The 24,185-nt window shown below is 45.9% G+C and overlaps 1 protein-coding gene across 1 annotated transcript in view; it reads right to left on the bottom strand.

The window, feature by feature from the left end:
* The window catches only part of MFSD8 (major facilitator superfamily domain containing 8), a 243,487-nt gene extending 219,888 nt beyond the window's left edge, over positions 1 to 23,599 (bottom strand). The window contains exon 1 of the mRNA XM_069242303.1: positions 23,335 to 23,599. Within this exon, the coding sequence (XP_069098404.1) occupies positions 23,335 to 23,399 (65 nt within the window). The 5' untranslated portion in view covers positions 23,400 to 23,599. The remainder of the gene's footprint in view (positions 1 to 23,334) is intronic.
* Between the last annotated feature and the right edge of the window lie 586 nt (positions 23,600 to 24,185).

Below are 24,185 nucleotides of genomic sequence, written 5' to 3'. Positions count from 1 at the left end.
CATTAGGGATGACTTATATGTAGAAAAAGGGGAGTTCTAGGCTTGGCAAGTACTTTTAAATGCCAAGTCGAAGTGGCAGTGAAACTGCACACACAGGCCTTGTAATGGCAGGCCTGAGACAGGGTTAAGGGGCTACTGAAGTGGGTGGCACAACCAGTGCTGCAGGCCCACTAGCAGCATTTAATCTACAGGCCCTAGGCACATATAGTGCACTCTACTAGGGACTTATAAGTAAATTAAATAGCAAATCATGGATAAACCAATCAATAGTACCATTTACACAGAGAGCATATGCACTTTAGCACTGGTTAGCAGTGGTAAAGTGCCCAGAGGTCAAAAGCCAACAACAACAGGTCGGAAAAAATAGGAGGAAGGAGGCAAAAAGTTTGGGGATGACCCTGTCAAAAAGCCAGGTCCAACAAAAGGCCTCTCCTCTATTTGCCCACGCCTCCAGGTCCCTCCACGGTCCTGGAGAGATCCTATGGGGAGGGGGGCTCCCCTCCAGCCCCCGACCAGATCCTTCAAAGGGGGCGCCTTCCGCTCCCAGGGCGGCTACTACTCCCGGGGTCTAGGCCCCCTCCATGCCACCGCAGCTCACGGGTCCCAGCGAGATGCCTCTGGGGCTCCGGTGCCTCCAAAAGAGGGCCCAGGCAGCCGTCGAAGAAAGGCACCATCTCGCAGCCCATGGCACCGCCCAAGGCGCTCCACGGCCCCGAACACGTTTCGGGGCCGGCCACTCCTCCTTCCCCAGGAGCAGCGTCGCACGCCGCCCAACCTCTGTCGGGCTGCCCCCAGCCAAGAGCAGCGCCTGTCGCTTCAGGGGGGGGGGCCTCAGGACGCCCCCCTGTCAGGCCAGTCGTCGGCGTTCCGGTCCAGGGCGGCGGAGCTCGGGCAGGAACGTCCTAGTGCACCGCCATCTTGGCCACGCCCCCTCTTGTGATGCTTTATAACATTTTATCAACTAATTTTCATTTTATATCTGCAAATTTAGTTACTCATGGCACCAAAAACCACAAGCAGCATCTTAGGGTGACTGATGCAGTTTCACATATCTCATTTATTATCCCAGCATTTGAGTACCAACATTCCTATCTCCTTCAAAGGCAACATCACCCATTTTTGCTTTTTCACTGCGAGTTAAGGTTACTGTGACCTTTTCTCTGGGAAATTGGATGAAAGGACACGTCAGCGAGACTTTGGTGTCTGATAGTAAGCATAGTGACTAATATAGCATACTAGGTTTACAGAAATGTAATACACTATATTCATGAGAGAAAACATTCAGACTAATAAAACCTTTACAACCCTATCTGCGTGAAAGTAAGACCAACCATTAAATAATAGGGAAAAATAATATATACACACATTTTATATCCAGTTTAGAGACGTGAAAAGGATGTGACCAGGTCCTACTTCAACATGACTAGTTGCCTCCCTCCAACCTGCAAACCCAACCCTTACTGCTGACCCATGGCTGAAAGCAGAACACATTTGAGGTGCTAGGCATTATGCCAGCAGGAGAGTAGAGATGTGGCTAAAACAACCTTCTTATTCCTTCAAATGAGTGCAGGTAGTTCATTTTATTGTAATGTATACAGGAGTGGGTGGCAAGTAACCAGCAAGTGACCATGCATGCCACTAGTTCTCCTTAGATCATATCACCAACTTGGCCTTGCTGAAATATTTGCTGCCAACACACCAGGTCTGTGAGAAATCACTGTCTAATAAAAATTTAGCTGAGATGCTAATTGCACAGAGGACAAGACAGGGCACTGTACAGATCTACTTTCTGTGTTGTAGAGCCCCTGCCAAGTCAGCTGGCAGGATCTGAGTGGTGGCACATGCTGCCATACGTTGTACCTGCTCTTACTCCATTGAGCCTAGTCCAAATGAGAGTCACTGGTCTGAGAGTGGCCAATAAACATGATGGATAATGGCTCCTCAAAGGTGCCAAGACGGCATGACCAGAGTTTCAATCAGCCTATGGCGGATAAACTACAATGTGAACTGGCAATGCCACATGTAGAAGTTAATACACATCAGTGCCCCCCCCCCACACCAGGAAAATCAGACTGAAGCTGAGGGAAGTGAGCCAAGAACATACCCATCATGTCACAGTGATGCTCAATTATCTTGTTTAACTTCGTTTAACTATTGGTCAGGTGTAGACAGTTCCTTAAGATCGCCACTGCTGTTGTCTAAGCCACTAGCATTCACATACAAAATGGGGGCTCTGCTTACAAAAAGGTGAAATCAACCACAAACGGCTGTCATCTATGGGGGCACTTCGTTCACCGTAGTTACTGATCTCCACACCCACCACTGGCAATCCTAGAGCAAAACGAACTCCTTGAATAGAAACATGAGGTCCTTACTTGGAGCCTTTGAAATAGTGTTGATGTACCAATAAAAAATGTGGTGTCCTTGTCTTAATAATTACTGCTTTTAAATTGTGCACAAACCTGAAGTATCACAATTGTGCTTAAATTTTCTCTCATTTTTCACTGCCCATTCTTCTTCTCAATCATGCCTAGCAAAAGAATATCTGCATTATTTTGTTTCAAAGGCACGTCCCACAGTGATGGATAAAAACACCATTTTCTGTATCATCTCTGTTAACCTGACACTTGCGAATAAATTCATTACTTCATAATACTGAAGTGACTTGGGTAGAGACAAGACTATTTGACCTCCAGGAAATGAGTTATTTTTGCAACATATGTGATAAGCTTGTTTAGCATCATGCTGGTCCTCTCCACAGAGGAACCTGCTTGATGATGCTGAAATCTATAAGGAGATATGTTACTGACCTCGTCTGAGAGGGACACAGACCAATTGCGGCCACCAAAAGGCTAATTTGTCATGAACCTTGGATCCCTTTCATTGACTGGCTGATGATGGAAATGATTACCTACTGTCTAGTATGCCAGAGGCTATGTAAAGATAATGCTCCCTAACCACTCTGGCTATTTAATCTTCATGGAGGATGTGGGAAGAAGTAGTCATTGACGTCTTTGGACCCAAGGATCTGTTCCACTGTGGCAAGGATTTGCTCCACTGTGGTTATTATACCTCTTCTAAATAGAATATATTTGTGTATGGAATTCCCACAACCATCAACATATCCCTTTTAATGGGAAGAAATGTTATTCTACCAACCCTAGGTTGCAGTAGCACCTCCCCCAAACCCATACTACTTTCATCATTGAAAACAATGCTCCTATCCTGTGTAACACACAGTTTCAAAGCTGGGGCCAATGCTATGCTTTTCCTCAACTGTAGAAACATTCTTTCACACTCTACACACCATTGGAATTTGTCATCCTTGACCATCAATTTACATATTAACTTGGTTTTATCTGCAAAAATGGGAATGGAGTGGGAATAATATGCTTCTAAATCCAAAAATGTCTGCAATTGGTCTTTATTGTGCAGCAACAGGCCATCTTCAATGGCCCTCACTAACTTTAATTTAGGTGATACACCATTTTCATCCAACCAATATCCTAAATACTTAACACCCCTCACAGTAATTTTGCATGTGTCCATTCTGATGGTCAATCCAGTCTGCTGCAAGATTTCCAATACAGAACGCAACACACTATTGTGTTTTTCTTAACTCTCACAAAACAAAAGAAAATAATTCTGAAGTATGTTACATTCTCCACTGTACGGAAAATTTGATTCATCGCTGTCTGGAAAACAGCCAAAGCTGACGCCAACCCAAATGCCATGCGCTTAAACAGATAGGCCACATCAGGTATGATAAATGATGTTGATGGCATAGACTCGGGGTGTAACTAAATCTGACAAATCCAAAGTGGAGAAAAATCTAGCCCCCTTGATTGTCATCAGCATTGCATCTATATCAGATAGGGTGTGTCTATCCAACCAAATAGTCATATTAAGCTCACAAAGATCTACACTCAATCGTAAATCACTATTTGACTTCCTTGTCAAAACTACTGGGACCAAACATTGAAAAGCCTCAATTTCTTCAATGTCTTCCTCTCACAATTTCTGTAGTTACTCTCTTAGAGGCTCCCTCATAACTAATGGCACACTACATGGCTTGTAGGTCTTGGGAAAAACCCCATCTTTCAACACAATCTTGTGTGTATACCCCACGAGCAAACTCAACTGGATCTTAAATGCATAAGGGACACACTGCTACTTGCCATGTTCACATTTGCTTGTGCACCCAAACCTTGACCAGAATAATTGGAATCTAATCTTATATTTTGTTGATGTCACCCCAGCAAACACAATCCATCTTTGGCCATGTATATTTCTGAATTTGTCTTAAAATCCTGAAACTACAAAAAACCTTCAAAATACCCCACCAAATCAATGGGTGTGTTGAAATAGGTCATTAATTTAATATCAAAGACACATAGGACACAATCGGGGAACCTCAAAAGATGCTCTTACCCAATCAGTGTAACGTGCACTGAATCCACCATCACTTGTACCTCAGTTTCATCAATCTTGATGGTACAAAAAGGGTGATCTCTTTTCTCATCAATTCCTATGTTTACTCACCTGTAATATGAACAAGATTATCTGAATTGTCTCCCCCCAGATGCCACTGACAGCCCCTGTTGCTCTTAATAGAATTCCTCCACTTCCTTTGCAAACTCTGGCATACTTCCCATTCATATTGCACTTTCTACACACTTTGGCAATGGCAAGACAATCTGAGTAGGTGGCTAAATGTTCCTTTAACCCACACTTGTAACACAAAACATTCCTCTCATTCACAAAACTGTTTTTCTGTGCGGATGAAAATATTTTCTTGTTGTTCATGGAAGCTTTACACTCACTTTCCTGTACATTCTCCACCTTTCCTGTACTACCAGATGCAGTTTCCCGTAATCCTTCATCAGTATTTTATGCCCTTTTTGCAATGTCTACTGCTTTCTGTAAAGTCAAAATCTCTATGTTTATGGGTCAAATCTTTTTTATTGCATTTCAAAAAAGAATACAATACATGAGAATGACACAGCCCTCCCACCTGAATCACATGCATAATACTGCAACAGAAAATCCAATTGAATTTCCACCCCCCAGGGTACTCACAGCTACACTCCTCTGCACATTAAGGCACTACATGACCCCGGTGTGTTCTCCCTAGTTGTCAACAGGTTGTGCAGCGGTAGCAACATCAGTTAATCGTAGCAAGAGGAGATACTTAGGACATGTAAATTCCCTGAATTCTGCCGAAAGAAGGGCAATATATGGGCAACATAGCTCCCTGTAGGGGTTACTCTGTGCAGTGAGGGTAAGAGTAAGCTTCTCTAATTCCAGAATATGCCATACATGATGTAGCCATCCCAGGTGTGTTGGGATGTTCCCAGAGCTCCAGTGTGCTAAGATAGACTGAAAGGCAGCCCCAGAGCGAGACCAATATGTCGCCGTCTGTGGGATTTTAGTGGCAAGGTGAGAGTATTTGGGAGTCCCAGGATAGTATATGCCTGGAATCAAGGTAATTGTGTGTTCAAGTGGGTGTCTATGTTAGTGAAGATTGTATCCCAATACCAAGTAAGTTTGGGGCAGTCCCAAAGCAGGTGGAGTAATGTCCTGGAGCATCCACAACCTCTCCAGCAATCAGCACTCTGCCCAAAGTTGCACCGGTGTAAGATACCAATATATAACCAATTAAGTGGCCATTTTAATATTGGCTGTGTTTCATGCCGTATGACGAGCTCTATAATACATTTCCTCCTAATTTTTCTGTGTCAGCTGCTGTCCCAGTTCTAGCTCCCATCTATTTTGCCCCAGGGATTTAGTCTGTGGGGTAGCTTGGTGTAGTATGCCATATAATTCCGTGATAAGGCGCCAACCACTTTTCCAAGGTCGTAAGGGTCCGATGTGCTCCCGCTGTTACTGTTGGCTGCATAAGCCAATGGCGGACCTGAATGTAGTGCATCCTCTCCAGTTCTGGCAACGCGTAATCAGTACGCAGCTGCTCGAAATGAAGGGGGCCTTCTTCATTGAACATGTGGCCCAGCAACCGGCACCCTGCTTACTGCCACAGCTGAAACGCAGTCTGGTCCAACCCCTGAGTGAAGTCAGTATTGCTTATGATTGGCGCCAGTGGGGAAGGAAACGGGGATAAGCTCTTGCATGCAGCTACTTGGTCCCACACCTCCAGCATAGCTCTAGTAACAGATGAACAGTACAGGTTCCCTGGGCACTGTGATCTTTTGAGAAACAGAACTTTCCACAACTACAGTCCTGCAACAGCAGGGTCCATAAATAACCAGAGTTTCTTGGATTCCTACCTGGTTCATTCCACCACATAACTGAGCTGGGCCACCTGGACGTAGTGCAGACGATTCACACTGTCCACCTACTTCTCCCAGAGGTCTACAGGTCAGATCACACTTCATTCAGGGACTCCCCACTGTCCAGACAAAGCGATTAATCTCCTCAAGTAGGGACCGAAGCATACCTGCGGGAGGTACAATTGGGAGAGCCTGAAATAAGAACAAGATCTTTGGAAAGGCAGTAACCTTTAGGGCGGCTACTCGGCCAAGCCAAGACAGTTGATATTGCTTCCAGTGGGCCAGGTCTATTTTGATTTGCTGCAGTGAAGTTTGGTAATCAAGAGCAGCAGTCTCCTTCACCATGGTGCTATCTAGAACCCCAAACAGGGTGTGGAAGGTGTCACCCACTGTAGTGGATATTAGTGTGTGAATTGCACTTCGGTTGCCAGAAGGCCGATAGATTGAGGTCCTGCGATTGTGAATATTGATGTGGAATCCTGTGGTCTGGCTAAAGGCCTCTAGCTCAGCCAAAAATGCCAGAATAGTGTCAATTGGGTTATCTAATGTCACTAGAACATCATCTGCATACAGGCTGATAGTGTGTTGCTCCCCACCAAATATGACCCCTGGGATGTTCGGGTTGTCTCAGATGTGTTGGGCGACAGGCTGAAGGTACAGAACAAATAGCAGGGGCAACAAAGGGCACCGTGTTGCATGCCTCTATGAATAGGGAAGGGCGCTAAGGTCTGCCCATTCATGCGGCCTGTCGCCCATGGTCTGCAGTAGTTGCGCTGAGGCACTTGCCGAAGTGGGGAAGCGCCTCCTCCAAGTAGGGCAAGTGCACCCGGTCAAACACTTTCTCAGTGTCTGTGGCCAAGAGGATTCTCTCTCTCTCCCAATGTGTTTGGCTTTGCTTATCAGGTGTATTATGTGTTTGGCATTATTGCCTCATAGTATATGCGGTACAAAGCCCGCCCGACATGGATCAATCAAGCCAGCATTAGAGGCCCCGTTCAGGCTGCCAAGAATGATAGTGAATAATTTAATATCCACATTAAGAAGAGATATAAGGCGGTATGAACCACATTACTTTTTGTCCTTTCCTGGTTTGGGAACGCCAACAATGGTGGCATCTAGCATTGGGGTATTGTATCCGGGCCTGCTATCGCGCTGACCAGCTGTGTCAAGATTGGTGTGAGTATGGAACAGAAACATTTTATTAAAAAGAGCTGGCAAACTATCTGGTCCCGGCGATTTGAGGGGTTTCTCAAGAGCAATGGCAAACATGACCTCTTCTATCCAAATGGGACAGTCTAAAGCGTTAGCTTGTTCTGGTGTTAGGCATGGAGTATGTGTTTCCCCAAGATATATGCCCAGTCCCTCCGGCTGCAGGGTCTGCTCTGAACAGAGTTCCTCATTGAAGTCCCAGAGGGTAGATGCTACGGGGCTGTCCAAAGCTATGTGTGTACAGTCCTTGGCCAGTAGGGATTCTACTCCTGCGGCTAGTCATTGTGCTCTCAGTCTGTTCGCTTAGTAGCCTCTTGTATCTGTTGCCCCCCACATAGAAGGAATGTTGGAGCCGAAGCAGTGCATATTGAGCCTTGTCTAAATCAAGCCCCGCTAACTGTGCACCTGCTGCTTCGAGTTGCCGCCAGACCCTTGGGGCTCCTGTGCACCGGTGTATGCGCTCGAACTCCTGCACCTGCATATGTAAATGGTCTCTCTTGTTGCGTCCAAATTTATTATCTGCTGCAGATATAACGATCAGTTCTCCCCAGATGACGGCCTTTAGAGTCTCCTAGAGCATGGTGATTGTGGTGCCTGCATGTTCGTTAATGGCTAGGATGTCTGTTATGACTTGGGTAACCCTCTTCACTACTTCAGGACTGTAAGGCAGGGTGTCCCGCATTCTCCAGGTCCGGGAGGGATGTCAGCTTGGGGAGAGAGCTAGGCCAAGGGACACTGCGGCATGGTCTGAGAGAGATCATGGCTCAATCTCCGTTGCTGTGAGTACGTTTTTGAGCGCAGAGTCTGGGGGTGTTGGTCACTCCACAGGTCCCTCAGACCCATCTTTTGTACCCACTGGGCTCCCTTGAGTGAAAGGGCTCCAGTTTGACTGTGACGGTGAGCTGATTGGTCTAGGTCGTTGTTGAACACCAAATTGCGGTCCCAACCCAGCAGCACACTAATCTGTCCTGGGTGGACATTACAGCCACTACAGCCTGGTGGAGGAATCGCTCTTGCCTGTCATTGGGGGCGTTTAGGGAACCCAGTGTAAATATGTAATCTCCTACACTCATGGTGTAGACCAGAAGTCTGCCTCTAATTTCTACCAGTTTAGAACCCACTGTACCTCCAAAGGAGCAGGAGACCAATATAGCTACCCCAATGTTTGTAGAAGGGGGCGGATGAGAAGAACTGTTGCAGAAAGGCAAGGGAGCGCAGCCTGTGCCAGTCGCTGGCTACTAGGTGAGTGTCCTGCAGGAAACACAGTCTGTTCTAGGTATGAGAGAATGGCACAACGTTTAGCTGGGTTGCTGAGCCCCTTCACATTGAGAAAGTGCTCAGATACAGCTGGCCAGTATGATAACCCTCTGTCTTTCCAATGGAGTCATTGTGTACCAGAGACTGGAATGTGGTGCCTTTGTTTGTTTTGCAAGTACCCCTCTTAGAACCACAACAACAATAAAAAAAAAAACACTGTAACTCCAAAACCAGAAGCTCCAGCTGGTGTCAACAATGTCCAACTGGGGAGTTTGAGCTTACGGGCTCAAACGGTGGCTCAAGCTCATCATATACCCGCCAAAGTTGCTGCATGTGATCCAGGAGCTTCAGTGATGTTCTTGTTGTCTCTGCTCTGTCTGGCTCACCAGAAAGTGTCTCTAGCACTGCTCCCCGTTCGATAGCCATGGTTCCTGGGTCTGGACTCAGTCCTTAAGGTGAGGCCTTACCCCCTTGTCATCTTGAACGTTTTCGAGTCTTCTGTTCTCAGGAGCTAGCCTGCTGGTTCCTCTTGGGTGACTCCTCAATGTTCAGCCCCAAGCAAGCCTCTGTCTGGGACCGGAGCTGGTGGAGCTTGCCATCTAGGTGAAAAATGATGTGGAACGGATGGCCCCAGGAGTACAGAATGCCCCTATTCCACAGGCAAGTTGGCACTGGTCTCAGCGTTTTTGCAGTGTGATAGCAACTAGGTCCTGGTACAACCTCAACGTGTGCCCTCAGAATTGCAAAGGGGGGGGTCTGGAGAGGGGGTCTCTGGTCTTGCGCACAATACGTTCTTTGCGTTGAAAGTCATGAATGTATAACAGAATATCAGCCAGGAGTGTTCTCTGGTCTCAGGAGAACCACTGCGTTGAGGTGTATCTCCCTATCAGGGCAAAGTTCAAAGATTTGAAGGAAGAGGTAATATGTGCATACTGCATTGGTTGGTGCTCCCCCTAATGCGTATATTATTGACCGTTTTTTCAGATCTTCTGCATGGGCCTGTAGGTCTAGCTACTGGTCTTGGAGCTAGATAACCTCCTGCGGCAACTGCTCAATTTCTTCGTCTCAAATAGATTCATAGTCTTCTAGGGTGGAAACCCCTTCGCCCACATTCGCTAGGTTGTGGCAGACCTCTCTGAGGTCATTCGATAAGTCCTGTTTAACTGTCTGGAGGTCATCCTGGTGGGAAGCAAGAAGGATCAGGTCAGCAGACCCTCTGCGTCATCACTCTTTGGTGGTTGCTCTTGGTCCTGAGATGGCGGTCGATCTCCCGGCTGTTCCCCAAATGCTTTAGTCAACATCTCCTTGAGTGAGTGCTGCAGCCATGATCGTTTACCACCCGAGCTGCTCCATACAGGAAAGGTGTAGAGGTAGACGCTCCCTATAGGGGTTCAACGTGAACCAGCGCTGTCACAGGTGATACCTCAGGGCTCAGAGGCCACGGGACCATTTTCCCCGAGTGAGGGTCCCATCACGGCCTCCGTCTAATGCCCTAACTCTTTCCTCTATGTCTCTGTGGACCACCCTCATAGGCCTCACTGGAGGTAGCAGCTCAATCCCTCCAAGCCTACCCTCTTCTTCAGTCAGGGAGTCTCCTTGTGGAACCGTTAACTTCCCAGAGTGATTGTGTGCACTTGGCGGCCCCCTTAAGTGTCCCTATGACCTCTCCATCCCTGGTAGTTCTTCACCGCTACACTCAAGACTGCAGTTGTGCCGCACAGGTGTTCCAGGCAAACCCAGCAGGGCCCCACATGGGCGCAGGTCTTGATCTCCTACTGCGGCTTGTGGCTTGGCAGAGCATTACCACCAGGGCTATGACCAAGGGGTGTCCAAGTGCCTTCCTACCAATGTAGGCTCTGCTGTAGTGAGCCTTCACTCAGTAGCACCTACAGCGGGGACCTCTGATGATTACAGTCCGGGATGCAAGCCCCACTACTGGCCATCACTCTCTGGCCCACCCTCATGGGTGCGATCAGCATTGATTTGCTCATTGGCGAGGCCTCCACCGCTTTTCACCTCAGGGCGAAGCCCACATTATAGGGGCAGGGCACCTCTGGGACCGGGAGTGGCCCCCGACATGCTTTAACAGCATGCAGCAAAAGCCGTCATGAAGGCTATGGGGGCCTCCATGGTATATGCAACAGCCAAGCGGTAGACTAACTGGGGCCCAAGGCTGTGGTCTCTGCTGTGCTCATGTAGCCTGGGGAGCGTTGCGCATATGCTAGCCCCACGGAGAACCTCATCTGTTGCTGGAAGTGAGCACAACTAGCCTGTAGGCGCCTGTGATGCAGTGCATTAGTTCCAGGGGCCACAAGCATTACTTCACCACCAGTGTCGATCTCACCATCATTAAGGCCGTAGCCACTGGGTCACCATGTCATTCCCCTGGGCAATGCGATGCGCGGTAGTGGTGGTGAATCAACCCTCCATTTCAGTCTGGGGTTCAGGTGTGCAGTAGTGCCTCTCTCAGCTATTGCAGGAATCAAGACGTCTGCATTAGGGCAGGTATGGGGCAGGTGGGGTCACGCCGCCATTTTGCTGCCCAGGAGCAGCTCCTACCGCGGCCAGTGCGGGTCTGAAAGACAGTGTGGGAAGCCAGGTTCCTCTCATGGCTGCGCCCTCCAGTGCCTGCCAATCGCTGGAGCTGACGTGGGCCTCTTGGGCTCCTGCTGTGCGATGGGTAGGGCAGGTGGAAGGGCCCGATCAGCAGCGAGGATGGAGGGATGAGGAAACACCTCCTATCTGTTCACCATCTTGGCCACGCTCCCAAGTTCTCTGTGTTTAGAAGTTTCTCCTGCGTTCTCTTATCACACACTTTCTGCAACAACTGATCCCTTAGCATTTTTCCAGGAAATCTCTCTAATTACATATAGATGCCAGTAATGCTGCTACGAAATTCTCAAATTCTTCGCTGGGTAACAGAACCTCTCCACCACCTTTTTTTTTTCTTCCATAGTTCAAATCCAGTTTTTGCAAAACCACTTCATACATATCGTAGTCTGTTTATTCACTGTCTTCCTCAAGTAAAGGGGGAAGATGTTTAAGTACACGCTGACATTCAGCCCCTAAACAATCGTCAAGCATGGCCAGTTTCGGGGAAGCAGTGAATGTCTCCTCCTACTGCCTCAAATACTCTTGGGAACCTTCTTTCGAATCCTCCCATCCGCACTCATACCGCCCATGGTCAATGCACAGAAATACAGCTAACAGTACAAAAATAAAATTAAGAGTAAACTAATATAGCACCACTGGCTACTCTTACGTACTAGTTTTCTTCTTGTAACAGTAATTCAGCTGATGTGCTGGCTGTATAGTTAAACATGTCTTGTGAAGTGCTCTGATATGCGTGCTGAGAGAATAGTACCAGTTGCAAGCAACCAGCGAGTCTCACACTAGCGTCGGCAATGTTCTTCTTTGCCTGTGCTATTGTTGCTAGATAACATGCTCCACAAGATGTCAATGTCTCGGGTTTCCCAACGTCACCAAACCAGCCTCAAACAGGCACCTGGTCTCGCGTGAACAGACACCAGTCACTCATGTGCCGAATCGGGCCTCCACAGTTCTGCTAAAAAAAAAAAAATTAACTATGTGCTATGACCACTTGCTCCTTCCAAGGCTTAAGGCACATTTGCAACCAACCACAATCTCTGGTATTCTGAAAAATTCCTCCAGAAATTGTTGGATAATGCGCTCGGCAGATTGTCCTTTCAAGCCGGCCCCAGACATGGGTGCTCTCCTTCTTGGAGGTTCAGTTCCTCATTACCAGTGAAATCTAGGCTGGCTCTCACGATAAGGTAACTTTTATTGTAAACATACAGCACACATGGAGGGAGCTGCCGGCCGTGCAAGCAACCGTCTTTTTCTGCCCACCCACCCACGAGCTCCCGAATCATCCACAACACTAAAGAGATCCTCAAAAGGGCATTCTCACTTCCCACAACATAATAGCCACACAATAAATGTCTCATATGTTGGGCACGTGTCGGGCAATTTTCACCAGTAACCATTAGGTCAAAGGCCTTGTGCTGTGATGCCATGCATATCCTGACAAAGCCTACCACTTTTAGGTCCCTAGACTAGTGGAAAGTATGCAACAACAGTTCAGTCCCCAGGCTGTTCTAGAACACCAGTGAACTAGAATGGACAATGTTAAGAAAAAGGGCATTGCTGAAAAGGCATTCGAGACAAAATCATTAAATGTGGGGGAATAAAGTTTGGAACTGGATCTTCTCAGTGTGCAAACTTTTCTTTGTAGGAAATCTATGCATTTTATAGCATTGGTATACTTTCTGTAGCAACATGAATGAACATCCCAAAAATGAGGGTCGAGCCTTCCAGGCTCGAAGAATGATGCTGTATTCTGAATTCTGCTGTCCTGTTTCATGGTGCACCTGTTTCACATGCACTTAGGCTCTGAGTAAAATGCAGGTCCTATTGCAAATGGTAGTAATTGCATTCATTGCAAAAATGCAATTTATATCCACAATCTGTTTTTCTCAAGGTCTGTGCCTCCCTCCCGCTTGAATGAGTGGAAGAGGGCAACTGAAAGGGGAACACTCTGTCTTGTGAACTTCGTGTGCTGTGCAGAAGAGATTTGGAATGAACTTAGAGGGCTTGCAGGGACACAAAAATCTGCACATATTGCAATTTAGGATGGGTGGCGTGCAGATGCTCCTGAGCTCTGGAGGGGTCAGGGGTAAGTGGTGGGTTGTGGAGAGCTGAAGCTGCCACAACCAATGGTAAGCCAGCCTTCACCAGTGTACGCTCTAAGGAATGATGTGGCAGCTGAAGTTGGCTTCGTGCATCTTTATGGACTCTAAGCAGTTCTGCATATCAGTGTTGGTGAATAAGGGCTCAACTAGGATCCTGGAAAGTGGGATTACATACACAAACTAGTCTGGTGCAGAGTCTCAAAAGCAAAAGACAAAGAGGAGACACCACACTGTTTGCCATGAGGTCTCCAAAGATCTTTAAACTAATGAGCCCGCAGAGGACTGGGAATTATCCAAAGGGGAGTAGATATTATATTCTTAATCCTAAACATGCAGATTTCCACACAAAGGCGGACAACAGAGTAGGAGATAAAAGTGGTACAACAAAAAGACAGATTAAGGATGTTGGCCGTGGAACAGAAAGTGCCTAAAGTGGGATCTCTTTTATGATCGCTGGAGTGCTCCCAACTGTCTCTGGAGTCCTCTGGTTGTAAGCTGCCCGAATGCAAGCAGTCTGTAGTGCACCTCATGCTCACAATGGAATTGCTAACAGAGGACCTGCTTGGGGGGGGGGTTAAGGTTTTGTAATGGTAGATATCTGCTCCTCCCTGAGCATAACAACAATAGCATTTTGGAAAAAGTGTCTACATTACAGGCCAGTCTGTTGCAAAAACATGAGTATTCAGGATTGGCGTTCACAGAGAAAACCTTCTGAATATGTATCAGGGTTTCTGCATGTGATAAAAAAGGTGACATGATAATGTTCTACCTTAAAGCACCTAGAGTGAAAAAAAGGATTTTCAGCGCAGTTTATCTAAAATGGAGCTGAAATATTTTTAGTAGAATCTACATGTCCCCCAAATGGTGTCTATTGATACTACAGGGAAAACAAAAATTGGAACAAATTAAAATGAAAATTCAAAATTTAGGGATGCAGGTGATATTGAGATAGCTGCTAAGACTTAAATTTCTACATGAGGGGAAGACATACACATTTACCAAAAAAGAAGCTTGCTAATGCCTTCCATGAAGTCTGAAGAGCAGCAGAACCATGTTTTACATGGATGGTGCTGCACTGGGAACTACATGAATTCCTAATCTGAATCCAATATGTTAATGGGTGCAAGTTTGGCTTTATTAGGGTGTTCTTCATAGCTTAGCTTGGGCATATTTACTTTAAACTGCGTCATGTTTCAGATTATAAATATTTAAATATGACATTTCAAAACAATTAGACAAGACTGCCTTTTAATATGAAGCTTCACCACCATAAGCCTCAGTAAATGGTATAAGGTGGATAAAGCATGCCCATTAAGGGTGGGTGATGGCTTTCCCCATTAAGAAAATCATTTGACACACTCAGAGACAGTTTGTGACTGGAGCCCTCTAATATAATTAGTTTCTTAGATCTTATGCATCTATTTGTGTTTTGAATTCTCCCCCACCTCACAGGGTGCCCTGGTCTCAGCAGAAGAGCAGATGCTGGCGCTCCCGCTTCAGGGCAAGTGGTATTGATTCTCCTGGGTGATGTCTCCTCGTCCAGCTGGGAGACTAGCAGACCTTGATTCCTAGTCCTGTTCACAACAGGCAGAAGTCAGGCTAAGCTTCCCCAAGCTGATGTTTTGCTGCAGATCAACAATTTTTATAATGTTTCTAGATACAGACGTGATCTAGGTGTCTCAGTCGTTTAAATTTGTGTTATGGATGTTGCCGCCTTTGAAGTGTCCACTCCACTGTCCTGACCTTTGTCCAGAGAGCAGTATGTCACAGCAGTAGTGAATCCAATCTTGACAGCTCCACAACATAGGTCATAGGAGTGACCAGAGGATCACACCTGGATTTCAGCCTCACAGATATATGCCTAACAAAAGGCTACAAATCCCCCAGCCCTGTCTTTAATGATTCCTTGTCTCTGTTGTAATTCCATTATTGGCCCACCACCTCTCGGAAAATGTTCCCAGATCCCACTGACTTTTCCAGAATCAAAGAGCCCTTCAGAGGCGCGCCAGAAAGCCTGGCTTCCCCTTCCTCCAGTGTGTGCCCCACCAGCTTCTCCACCTCCATATGCCTTCCCAACGCCTTGGATATCCAACATGGAACCCCCAGGCCTCCATGTACGGTCACAGACACACATACATAAAAGCACACAAACACAGAAGCACTACATGCAAACATGATGTAGTAGACCAAGGGCAAGTTCGGTACACAGCAACAGAACTTTACACAACTCTAGAGACACAGGTAACAAGGCCTGCTCACTCTACTGATTACTAATACAAAAACAGGTGGTGGTGGTAGTGACTGCTGGACACGTTCCTACCAATGAGCAAAAAGTTCCCCAGGATAAACCTTAACACTTTTGCAGTACATCATGTTTGCCTTGCTGCAAACTATCTCACAGTTCACTATTCTCATTAAAATCCAACATATCAAAATATTTCTGCCCGAAGGGGGCTTGTGACATCCCAAGGCCTATGATTAAGGTAAGGTGCAACCATCTCCCACTCATCCACTTCAAACTGATTTGTGGGGCCAGCTCCCTCTTCCACCAAGACTAAAGCCAGAAGGCCAAAGTGTATTTCAGGATCAAAGGAACTCTCTTCTCCATGCTTTGTTTATCACTAAACTATAAAAGTACAGCTCTCCCCGTAGTCCCTATTACCTTAGTGATGTTCACAGACACTACTAATCTGCCATTCTGGGGTTAAAACGGGGTCATATTTGTCTCCAAAGTCACCGTACCAGGACCAAGCCATTTTCTCTGCCCTGAGAGCAGTATTTCACACCCTGAAGCAGCACAGGCTGCACACCTCCAGGTAAGCCAATGCCAATTAACCTGCAGGTATTTCAGGAATATGGTATGTGTAGATAAGCCTGACAGTTTTATCTGAGGTCAATGTAAGTCTATCCCTAAAATTCAATTCTGAAGAAGCCACTAGGCAGCACAGTTGCCTTTTCTCATATTCAACCCTGAAGCATAATCGGCCTCCCTTGTTGCATAAATCAAATGGTCCTGTTTATTATACTTTGCTCCAAATTAGTAGATCAGTCGGCTTCTCTTTGCAACAAATACATAAACTAGCAGTTAGCTGAAAGATCTCTAGACTGCGACTTGAAACCCAGCTCCCTTTGTCCGTCCCCAAGTCAAAAAGGAAGATCTTCCTGGAGTCATTCTGAAGTCATCTGATGACTCTGACTGGGCTATTCCTGTAATTATCTGCTAGAGTCATCTGAAACCATCCTGAAGTATGTGTATAGGGCAAAATATTTAAATGAGTTGACTCTAGAGTCATCAGAGAAACTACTCTAGGATGATGATCTGATTATTTTAATTGAAGTGTGTGATGATCTTTAACTACTCAAGGAATACTAATTGACAACTTCAGGATCAAAGTAAATTACTCCAGGACGATCACATGACAACTTCATGATGAGCATAGATTACTCCAAGATGATTTCGTGACAACTTCAGAATGAATGGGAAATACTCTAGGATGAGTCCATGACAACTGCACGATGATAGTGGATTACTCTATGCGGATTTTCTGATTAATTCAGGATGGGCCTGGATTACTCAAGAATTAGTTGCAAACCCACTCTCACCACAATTTCTCCATGAATTCATATTTCTAAAGTGACATTTTAGTTGTGTATTTAGTCTCAGAAAATTAACACACTATGGGGGTCATTCCGACCCCGGCGGTCAAGAACCGCCGGGGCCGGGGTCGGCGGGAGCACCGCCAACAGGCTGGCGGTGCTCCCCAGGGTATTCTGACCGCGGCGGTTCAGCCGCGGCCAGAAAGGGAAAACCGGCGGTCTCCCGCCGGTTTTCCGCTGCCCTGTAGAATCCTCCATGGCGGCGCAGCTTGCTGCGCCGCCATGGGGATTCTGACCCCCATACCGCCATCCTGTTCCTGGCGGCTTCGGCCGCCAGGAACAGGATGGCGGTATGGGGTGTCGTGGGGCCCCTGCGGGCCCCTGCAGTGCCCATTCTAATGGCATGGGCACTGCAGGGGCCCCCGTAAGAGGGCCCCACCCTGAATTTCAGTGTCTGCTTAGCAGACACTGAAATTCGCGACGGGTGCTACTGCACCCGTCGCATATCCTCCACTCCGCCGGCTCCATTCGGAGCCGGCATCCTCATGGAGGGGTGTTTCCCACTGGGCTGGCGGGCGGCCTTTTGGCGGTCGCCCGCCAGCCCAGTGGGAAACCCAGAATACCCGCGGCGGTCTTTTGACCGCGCAGCGGTATTCTGGCGGTTCCCTCCAGGAGGGCAGCTCCCGCCACCCGCCGGGGTCAGAATGACCCCCTAAGTATATTATAAATTACAATAGTGGAACAGAGCCTTTATAAGCCCATCACACAAGAGACTGCTTAGGTTAAAAGTGTTTGTAAGACCAACATGATTTAGGTATTCTAAAAATACTTTTTTATGGTTAAAAAAAAGTGTCATGGTACTCACGAATAAAATGATAGGGGTACAGTCTAGATGCCATGCAATACTTTGTTTAATCCACTTATTTATCCTCATCTTACCTTAGGATTGCCACACTTACTATCCCCAAACATGTCTGGGAGATGATGGTTTACATCCAATTTAATTGTAGATGTAGAAGTTCACTGTAGGGTAGGTCACAGGGTTGAATAGTGATTGGCGGTGGCAAACTATACCAAAGAAGTGAGGGTGTTGAAGCATCACACACGGAGATACAAGCAGACGAGCAATAACAGCACCTGCCCAATTCATCAGCTTCGAGTGGTGATTGTTACAGTGAAGCATTCCTATGCACCAATTAAGAACCACTCTGGGGCTTTATTACTTAGCCCAGTCACACAGACTTAGTTGCACATTTTTAGATGGTGAAAAAAGTCGAACTCAGCCAACTGAAGTATGTTTCCAAATCCTGAACCTTTCCTGAGCATGCCAGGACTTTCAAAATAACATCTGCTAGTTAATGCATATTGGTTCCTTATGTTTGAAAGGGCAACTTCATAGAAAATACGGGGCAGATTTAAGAGCCCTTAGGGCCACCTTGCACCACAGTACCGCCATTTTTTAATGCTAATGTGGCCCAACAAGGCCAAAATCAGCACGCCAAATTTACAAAGTGGTGCAATGCATGCATTGTGCCATTTTGTGACCCTTTGCGCTACATTATGCCTGCAGCAGGCATAATGTATGCAAAGGGGGCGTTCCCCCATTAGGGAGGGGGGGAGGCGAAAAAATGGCCTATCACTTTTTTCACCGATTCAGAGCAGGCGTTAAAAGTAGGCACACCACTATTTACATGGGCTTCTGGGAGCTTTGCAGGATTAGCGTCAACATTTTCACGATAATCCTGCAAAGTTCAGAACTAGCGTCAAAAATGTTGTCACTAGTTCCCTAACTACTGCCATGGCGTGCTGTATCTTAGATACGGCGCACACATAGTGGCATTGGAGGGGCTGCCTGTGAAGAGTCATTGCAAGTGGTGCCCGTGTTCAGGGTGTGTGCAGTGGGAGTCTTGGTCGTGTGATGGCGGGAGTTGGGGGAGGTTGGCGCAAAGGATGCATGCATGTTCTGAGGGTAAGTACAGGGGGATGCCTTCAGAGGTCAGTACAGGGGATGTCTGTAAGGGGGAAAAGGGGGAGTAGGGGAGTGGTGGCCAGAGGTTGAGCTTAGGGCATGCTAATGTGCGAGTGCAGGAGAGGTCCACTTGTCGGGTGAGCGATAAGCCCGTTTGTCTGCAAGGGTAGTGATATCTGTTTACGCAGGTTATGAGTGCAAGAGGGTTCCTGTGGGGGTGCAGGGGATGAATGAGGCAATGACTGTAGGGGGGATGCACTTAAATGCCTGATGTGGATGTCGGTAGTTGGCCAGTGCACAGGGTCAGCCTTGTGACACCTGTAGGATGTTAGTGCAGGGTGTGTGTGTGTGAGAGTGCAGGGGGTTACTTGAGCAAGGGCATTGGACTAAGTGAAAGGGTGGCTGCAAAGGGATGAGTGCAAGGGGTGCTTGAATGTGTACCTGTGTGTCTGAGTGCAGTGGGTGCCTGTATGAAGGCAGAGAGAGCTTGTGTGAGTGTGCAGCAGGAAGGATGTGATTTAAGGGAGCATCATATTAAAGCAATGCTTGCTAATTTGATGAGCTGCAGGACATGCAGCTTGGTGTTGCTTATGCTAACTGAGCTTCTAAAATCCCCCCAAAACTGTGGAAAATATTCAGGTAGTTAAACACATTTTTGGGCACCTTCTTTAAGAACCAAGGTCCAGGAGTGGAACCCCTTTGTGGTTGCCACTTTTCCCTCTACAGCCAGTCTAAAACTGGGTAACCTGCAAAGTAGCCTTGCTGTTGCGACCTGGAGAAAAAAAGGAAGAACTTACCAACCTGTCACAGTACTGTCAAGTAGTGGGATTGTGTCTCACACAAGAAGTTACCAGTTCCCCAAAGAAAGTCTTCAGCTGACTGTGGGAGGAAAAGCTGCAGGACAGAGTCTGTCCAGGAGCCTCATGGTCAGCTCAATTGCTGAGGAGAAAGTAAGAACATCACCTGTTTTGAGAAACTACTCCATTGCCTTCATAGAAAAAGGTTAGGCTGTATCACCTCTGACCCATCGCATGCCTGCAGGTTACCCGTTTCCACCATGCTTCAGGCCCAGGGGTCAAGGAGGCTGTCAGTCTTCACAACCATGGCAAAGAATCCAGGTCAACTGGTTGGAGGATGTCGACCTGATTCTGAATTATTCTTTCATCCCTTCCAGTTCAAGAAACACTGTAGGTTGAAGCCACAATCATGTGTAATTCTAATCGGGCCAATAGCCAGTGGCAAATGGTGTTAAGATTTATTGCTGAGGGTTCCCCTGCCATCAAAACATTTTGTCCAAAACCAGTAGATCCCAATATACCAATAAAGATACATTTCAAGGGAACAGACCCATTCTCTTCTACCCATCCCCATGCACAGTCTAAACAACAGACAAAATGAAAATCCTTTCATCACCCCGCATCATGTCGCACACTCAAGAAAACCTAAAGACTTTTAGGTGGTTGGATACTGCTTGTTGGGGGACTTCTGTTTTGAACCACACCTTTTACTCAACCTAAAAACAGACTTTGGAACTGCATCCAGTGTGTGTCCTAGCGAGATTGCTACATCTCTGTTCCGCTTAATAGATCTCACAACAGGAACTCTCTTGAAGGTCCTCGAGCCAACTCAAACTAAGCCCCATTGGATAAAACGGACCTTAGTACTATGTAGGTAGGAACCTATATGGGGTTATAACTCATCCATAGAAGGTGCTATCACCTTCTGGCATTTATGTGTCTTCACTTTAAATTAACTATTTACATATCTGTTACTTATAGTTATTGTACTTTTCAAACAAGCTCTGATTGAGATTTGCTATCCTATTTAGAGTACATCAGTATTAATCCTAGGATATCAGTTGTGAATAATGCCAATTGGACGCTTATACTGGGTTGACACTGCGTTTTCTTCTCCTCACATTATTAACATCGATCTGCAAGTGATGCATCGTAAAGACAAAGGAAGGCCCGATGGGCCATTTACAATTGGGACAAACCGTGGTCTGATACTGAAGCTTTTTTTCCTTAATTACAGAGTTTTTAAAGTGTTTTTATGCTTTCAATGAAGAGTGCACGGCAACCCCATGTATTTCACCATGGTATTAGCAAGTGCTCACATTTGCAGCACCTACACCACTTATAAACCACCCAAAACTGTGGATAAATCAGTTTTAAATAGGCCTCAGAGAGTGTTTATTTATTTTATGGTGAGCCATTTAAAATACTAAAACCCACCACTCGAAACATTCTTGCACAATCACAGAAAACGTGTTATATTAAAATGAATTTTATTCAATTACAAATCCACTCCTAAAGCTTTATAACAGTATTGCGGCAAAATGCTAGCATGCACATCGAGGCAAGCACATTATGTGATCGAGGTATACTACATTAAAGTATTCTCTGTTAAAAAGAAAATGGAATTTTGAAATACAGCCTTTGCTTAAAAACACACACACAATGGTCTACTAACCAGATCTGTGCCATGTACACAGGCGTACGTTCCCGAGCTCTTGCTCATGCTCCACTGCGAACGTTTTTAAATTACAAGCTGCTAGATTCCTAATACTGAAAGTACACAGGTGGCGAGGTGCACCTTAAAGCCTGCGTTTCAGCCCAGCATGTACAGCCATAGGAATGCAACTTCATCGGATCTCTTGAAAAGGAATAAACTATTTCCAAGGCTACTGCAAAAATAGATCAATGGAAACACATGGTTTGTACTGCCTGGAAAGAACAGCAAATACATAGGAAGCGCCATGCATGCCTCTTTTCAGATGATTTTGCTTTCCAATACCGTAGCTTTGACGTGCATACTGCATGGTGCTGCGGATAATACGACATCCGGCGCCTCCGGAAGTGCGTATATGATGCTTCAAACGCAACATTTGTGTTTTCTTCACTGTGATAGGATGTATACGAGAAATAAAGGTGGCCGGGGCGTGCACTCAACTGTGTTGTCTTAAAACAGCAGCTTTCCATCTGGTGCAGGAAAAAGGGAAAACTCAAAACCGGGGAAAGCAGAATACATCAGTTGGACGTATATAAAGTCGATCCCTATGAAGTTCCACCTGTCCCCTGGCTGTTAGCCCAGAGTATGTTGCATTCTGGGACATGTAGTTTCGGATGTGGACTAAAATTAGGAGCAATCTCAGAAATCACTTCACAAAAGCCATAGGCATTAGTCATGATGCAATATGAGGTCAGGTATTGTTCACATCTTGACACTATGAGTGTCTCAGGCTCATAGTGTTGTATCAGGTCACTAAAAGATTTTGGAACATATCGTTTTACTACATTAGTGTACTCCTCCCTCTATCATCTGCTTATCTGCCAGGCCCTAAATGGTGGTCTTAAAAACACTTGTCAAGTCCATTCATTAAGAACTAGCTTAATTTGGATCTAGGATACATTAATTCAGTTGTTTGGTTGGCTTCAGTGTCTGTTTAATAGACCACCCGTGCATGCTGTAAATGAAAACGTGCGGCAGAGAGCAGTCACGACCTAAACAACAATTTCAGATGAGATATCGAAAGTCCATCAAAAATAATTGTAACAATTTCTTAAAATTTACTTTATGTCTTCAAAATGATTCGAAGCGAGAGAGAAGCGCTGTCTTTTGGATTTTTTCGTTTGGGTTTGATCATAATCGGTTTAGAAGTATAGAAATGTGGCATTGATCATGTATGAATAATAGAAATAGCATATTTATAACAAAGAGCTTGTGAAAATAATCTACAAATACGAAAGAAATCCGCTATAGCTTTACATTCCTGAGAAAAACTATGGTGTACATATGTGACAGAATTAGCAAATCATTGTAAAACCATCACTAATCATTTAACGTGAATTGCAAAAATGGTACTGCTCAGCAGTAACCCATGAAACATCCTGACGTCATCAGGAACAATCACACCTTAAGAAGTAATCAGAGACTCATTTGTAAGTCATCCTGAAATCATCAGGCAGAGTTTCTGAACTCTGCTGATGACTTCAAGAGCTTGATGATGTCTGATGTAGTGAAAATTACTTCTAAGGTAGTTGGATGATCATCCAGTGGCTCTGGGATGGCTTCTAAAGTAATCCTGTTTGACCTGGGTCAGCACGATGTGCTGGAAATTAATTATTGAAACGCTCACAATGTGTCATTTGGTATGTGTTAGTAACAAGCAGCAGCATACATTCGTGTTAGTTAGGGGGTAGTCTGAGAGAATAAACATTCAGTGGGCTTCTTTCTTTGTGTCAGAAGAAAAAACATTGCACCTATAGCAACTATGCCTGACTCCTGCCCCATTCGTCCTCACCTTTCATTGGTCGAACCAAGAAGGGGCGCGCGCTCGTCTTCAACATCGGAGTCAAAGGCAGACATGCCCCTTATCGTCTGTGCGAACTTAGATCCTAGATCCCCTGCGTTACGTCACTATCCATAGCACACTCACGAGATTGTTTATCTACTACCGAGGGGCTTATTATAATACCAAAGTGCACACTTAATGCTCGATTGTATATTTCTCTCTTGAGGAAGGTCTAAGGGTCTGTTAAGGAAATCAGATGGTTTGGTAGTGCAGTAGAAACTAAAGAGAGACAACGCAGCGGTACTAACAAAATAGGACTTTGCGAGACCTTACCTTGCTCTTGCGTATCCGTAGCGGCCATATTGAAAGAGGACTTTTCAGGTTTGCTGTAATTTAATGTATGACACTTTCAGGACGTCCAGACTTACAAAACCAAAATCTGTCACTGATCTCGACCTCGCAGAATAAATAAACGTTGACAGCGGCAATAGCACAATTACATCGATAGTATGTTCATTTCAGAAAGTTTTGATTAACCAATAGAAATAAGAGAGCTGCACATGAAAACAAGCATTGGCAATGCCAACAGGTCTGGGTTATGAAAGTGAAGTTTGAGTCACTGATAGGTGTAGACACTTGTTAGCGCTTTTCTTAGTTTAATTTTGTGGCTCATAAAGTGCTATCTAAATCGATATACTCGACTGAGGCTATTCATCAAATAACATGGAGCACATCAGGCCAGCAATGCCATTCTGCATCTTTGTTGAGGCCACGTCGAGCTGTGTCAAAGAGAATAATCAAAGCACTTTCACATTGTCTCAGCTTCCTTTCCAGGTCGCCACCCCGGGGATGTTGTTTAA

The sequence above is a fragment of the Pleurodeles waltl genome, chromosome 1_2 (genome assembly GCF_031143425.1).
Source record: "Pleurodeles waltl isolate 20211129_DDA chromosome 1_2, aPleWal1.hap1.20221129, whole genome shotgun sequence".
NCBI lineage: Eukaryota > Metazoa > Chordata > Amphibia > Caudata > Salamandridae > Pleurodeles > Pleurodeles waltl.
Note: the sequence above shows the minus strand (reverse complement) of the source record. Positions and strands in the feature narration are given on the sequence as shown.